A 4,928-nucleotide genomic window follows, 5' to 3' on the forward strand; every position below is an offset into this window, starting at 1 on the left:
GGCGCCCGCCACAACGCCTGGCTATTTTTTGGTTGCAGCCATCATTGTTTGGTGGGCCAGGCTGGATTCGAACCCACCACCTTAGGTATATGTGGCTGGCGCCTTGGCCACTTGAGCCACAGGTGCCGAGCCAGAAAAGAAAATGTTAATAAGAGACTCTTAAGGAAGAAAAAATACACTTGTAGTATCATACTGTGTTTCCAATACCATGAGTTTCTATCATCTGTATACAAGATGAATCATCTGGTGTGCATCAGTAGCTGCAGGCTTCAGTCTGTAATATGTATCAGGCGATTCACCTTTGTCTTGTATGCCATGACTTTGTTTCTTGGGAGCTCTTCCAGCAGCATTAGTACTTCATATGGGTCCCCTGGTGTTACCCAAGGTTCATGGTATTGCCCTAAACATGAACCCTTCGCACAGAGATGATTGACATCACATGGCATTTTAAGCAAACTTTTTTGAGTTCACCAGTAGCAACAGGAGGTAGCTACAAAATTATTACAGTAGGATAGTATGTACTACAGTTAATTTATGATAGATAATATTCACAAAGTGACAGTGTAAACTCATTTCCGTAGGAGTATTTAAAGTTTATATGCCAGATACCTTGGTTATTATGGGATGAAATATTTTATTCCTTTTCTTCCTTGTAGCACAACATTCTGAAATTTTTTGGTCATTGCAATGAACTTGATCGGAAGATGAGAAAATGCTTGAAGAAAGAGGTAAGAATATTGTCAGAAGATGGAAATGTTGAACAATAGAACAGAACAGTTTTGAATATTATATCATTACTGCCATTATTGAATTTTTCTCCAGATTTTAGAGAACCTTTACGGTATGACTTCCTGTCTAAAACCAAAAGGAGAAGTGAAAGTCTCTTCTGGATGTAGTTCTAGAACATTTTTTGTTTTTTTTTGTTTTTTTTTTTTTTTTTGCTGTGCACACAGGTGATGTAAACAGCTTCCTTATTATAATCACCATAATTACTCTAGACAAATTTTAAGGTTTAGGAAACTGAATCTCTGGTTAGCAGAAACATTTATGTCAATCAGCTGTTTGCTGATAAGCAGGCAACTAAAACTTTCTGGGCCCCAATTTCCATATCAATTGAGGAGGCTGGACTTAGGCTCTTTAGAACTTTAACATTTTGAATCTCTTTGGACTTATACTTTGTATAAGCCATAGGGATCGGAGTTGGACTTGTTTGGGAAGACTGTCATCTCCTGAACCTGGTTTTCCATCCAGCTGGACTTGGTCAAAGTCCATAGTGCATTGTCTTTTCCTGGTACTGCTAACCAAGCAGAGCACTTTTTAAACATTTGAAAAGAAATTTAACTTAATTATTGTTTGGTACATCAAATGTTTTATGTCCTGAACCTTTAAAAATACATGATGATCAAAAATCTGCCTTCTCATTTTAATTTTCTGTATCTTAGAACTTTTTTTTCTGTTAGTCTCCGACTAAAAAGATTTAAATATAATACTTGAAATTATGTAGCATCTGTCTTTTCATTTTGTATGTTTTCCACTCTAGGGTTTTTTTTCTTTTTCTTCCTTTCTTGGAATCTCTTTTCAGTATGATGCTTATTACCTTTACTCTTTGGAGAACTTTGTGCATAAAATTACCTGTGGTATATACTGTACTACTGTAGTGGATTTCTGGTCACCTAGAATATTTTGTAAAGGTTGTCTAGCCTGACTTATCTTTGAGATTCCTGGTCCAGGAGAGTGAAGTAACTCACAGTCACAAATCTCCACTACTTTCTCTCAGGGGTGGTGGGAGAGGTTCCAGCCCTGTCCGTGGTTAGCTCTCTGTCACTATTCTTTGATTTCTGTGGCCTATCTTTCTGGGTATATGGCTCCTAAAAGATTTTGAGGTTCAGCTGTTTGCATACACTCAGTTTTTCAGTTTGGATTTACTTTTACTCTTTCCCCCCTCTGTCCAGGGGAGAAATATTCATTCACTTTTAAAGTACATCTGTTTTGGCATACATGTTATAAGCGTGTGAATATACATAAGGGAACGAGTTCCTCTGCTTTAAACATAAGGCAATCTTTCGTGAAAATCTAAGTGCTTTTTGTAAGTGCCAGGCTCTGTGTTTCCTGTTATTTGAAACCTGCTGTGGCTCCGTCCCATTACTACACTGAAAACCTTCTAGGTGAAAATTGCCTGTAGACTAGTGATTATAGGAACATAGGGTTTGGGGAGAATCCACTTTGATGACTGTTCATAATGAAAAAATCCTGGGAAGATCAGCTGACTCTATGCTTCCGTATGTGTTAATAGGGTACTATGGTTGCCCAGAGCCAGTTCGTCTTTTGATAATTTCTGCAGGAATATAAAGTGACAAAGTCATAAGACGTAAGGCCCACTGTAGTCCATGGCTGTCACTATCTCTAGAGCACTATATTCAATTGTTATGATTTTCTTTTTAAGTCAGGGGCATCAGTGTTAAAGTACTTTATGAAATAAAAGTCATTTTGTAGATAAGATATTAGAAGATAAAAGTTGTGTTCTTTGGAACAGTTACAGAAACCAGCAGTGATCAGCCTGAAAGTTATTATAATTAGAGGTTCAAAAATTATAACAAGCAAGAATAAACAGAAGGCAATAGGAGTTTTACAGGAAAACACTTTCTGGTTCAAGGTAAAAATCTTTGAAACAAGTAGAACTGCCCAACAATTAAACCGGTTACCTGTCAAGGCAGTGAGTAGAAGGCTCAGCACAGGTTAGAGGACTTGCTAGACTGTGACCCCCTGGAGAGCAGGGCAGAACTCATCTATCTTAGATACTTAACTGAGTTCATATTTTGGGAGGAAATTGATTCAGCAAATATTTTTGGGCCTGTTGGGATGCTATACTATAGTGAAAAAAATTTTTACTAGGTGTCCTCAAAGGTCACTGTTTCAGATCTCAGGGACATAGAAGACAAATTCAAATTTTGTCAGTAAAAACACTTTTTCTTTCTAAGAGACAGTCTCACTTTGTTGCCTTAGGTAGAGTGCCGTGGCATCACAGCTCACAGCAACTTCCAGCTCTTGGGCTTAGGTGATAATACTTTTATTTTGCAAATATTTCTAAGTGTTTATGAACAGTGACATAATCTGCTGTCTCTTCTCTCTCCTTTCTTCTTTTTATTTAGTACATTGGAAAGAGGGCCAAGAGCAGGGAACATGGCGATGCGATGCGGAAGAGACTTTTTGATTCTCCAGATGGATCTGAAAAATAAGTTCTGTTTCCACTGAAAGCCTTGGCTGAGAGAAGACTGTTGGTGGAAAGCTGAAAGAATCCTGTCTTACTTGGTCTATAGAGTCCTTGAATGGAAAATGACCCATGAGAAACTGAACTACGGAGAAATATGAAAACGCTGGATTCCAAGTATTCGTTGGGCAGAGTCTTTAGTACCATCTCTCTTGTGCCAACAAACCTGACTTCTACCCTGTTCCTTCCCTTTGTTACCACCAGTTAACATTTGAGTAGCTTATCTCCCGGAATAAAGTTATTTAAGTAGTTTTTTTCTCCTGTCTCTTAGGCTCTTCCGCAGTTAGGGCAAAACGGTGCCAGTAGGCTTCCCTTTTTGACATTGTGATGATTCTAAAGCTTACACATCGAAGACATAAGTTAGGGCAAAAACAGTTCTAGGGAAGTCCCTGGAGTATTAATTAACTATATGATAATGTTCTGATGTTTCTGTTTTTTGAGACAGTCACACTTTGTCGCCCTGGGTAGAGTGCTATGGCATCACAGCTCACAGGAACCTCAAACTCTTGGGCTTAAGCAATTCTCTTGCCTCAGCCTCCTGAGTAGCTGAGACTATAGGTGCTTGCCACAATGCTTGGCTGTTTTTTTGTTGTAGTTGTCATCGTTTAGCAGGCCTGGGCCAGGTCGAACCCATCAGCCCATATGTATGTGACCGGCGGTGCCCTAACCACTGAGCTACGGATGCCAAGCAATGTTACTGTTTTTAAAGATTGATATTTAGTATTGATAAAATTGCATCTGGTTGTGATGTATGTCTTGGCAGACTTTGCTTCCCCATGTGCTTGAATGTGCCTGCTGTGGATGCCGGGTAATTCCTGGGCATTAACCTTGAGCCAGTGTGTCTCCTCTGTGAGGGTCTCTAATTCCCACGCTCAGTGCCAGTCTTCATTTCACCAGTGTTCTCTCTGCCAGGTGTTTCTCAGCCACAGCAGGGGTTTGGGTATCTTGTCAGGCAGGTGTGAAGGAGCAGACTGAGCTGTGAGCTCCTTCCAGTGGAGCTCTCTGTATAACATCCACACGAGGCTTTGTTGGTGTGTGTTTAGTAAGTAGATATCCCCCTCACAGGAGGTGTTCCACAAGCAGAGCATTTACACTTAGCAAGGTGATTACAGAGAGTAACACATTCAGTGAAAGATGGGGAAGAACCAGGATTAATTCTGAGGTCCTTTACTAGACAGATTGTATGAATATTTTAGTTTCCTGAGTGTCAGATATAGAAATCAGACATTTTGCCTTTAGAATCTTGCAGTAAACTGACAAGTTGATTATTAGTCAGAGCTAATTATGAAAGTGCCATGATTAGGTGGGTATCCTAGAAAATGTAGGAGGGGCATCCATTCCCTTTTCCTTTTTTTTGAGACACAATTTTGCTTTGTCACCCTTGGTAGAGTGCCCTGGTGTCATACCTCATAGCAACCTCAAACTCTTGTGCTCAAGCGATTCTCTTGCCTCAGCCTCCTGAGTAGCTGGGACTATAGGCGCCACCACAATGCGTGGGTATTTTTAGAGATGGGATCTTGCTATTGCACAGGCTGGTCTGGAGCTCACGAGTTCAGGTAATCCACCCACCTTGGCCTCCCAGAGTGCTAGGATTATAGGTGTGAGCCACCGTGCCCGGCCTCTAGGGAACTTTTTAAGTCATTTAGCATGACCAGAATTG

General features: G+C 40.2%; 1 protein-coding gene across 2 annotated transcripts in view; it reads left to right on the plus strand.

Moving 5' to 3' along the window:
- CMC2 (C-X9-C motif containing 2) overlaps window positions 1-3,519 on the plus strand; it is a 22,079-nt gene extending 18,560 nt beyond the window's left edge. For both annotated transcript variants that reach the window (XM_003791309.3, XM_012806127.2), the window contains 2 exons: window positions 657-728; window positions 3,150-3,519. In XM_003791309.3, the coding sequence (XP_003791357.2) occupies window positions 657-728; window positions 3,150-3,236 (159 nt within the window). In that variant the 3' untranslated portion in view covers window positions 3,237-3,519. The remainder of the gene's footprint in view (window positions 1-656; window positions 729-3,149) is intronic.
- The last annotated feature ends 1,409 nt before the right edge of the window (window positions 3,520-4,928 follow it).

The sequence above is a fragment of the Otolemur garnettii genome, unplaced genomic scaffold (genome assembly GCF_000181295.1).
Source record: "Otolemur garnettii isolate 467f Iridium unplaced genomic scaffold, OtoGar3 scaffold00047, whole genome shotgun sequence".
NCBI lineage: Eukaryota > Metazoa > Chordata > Mammalia > Primates > Galagidae > Otolemur > Otolemur garnettii.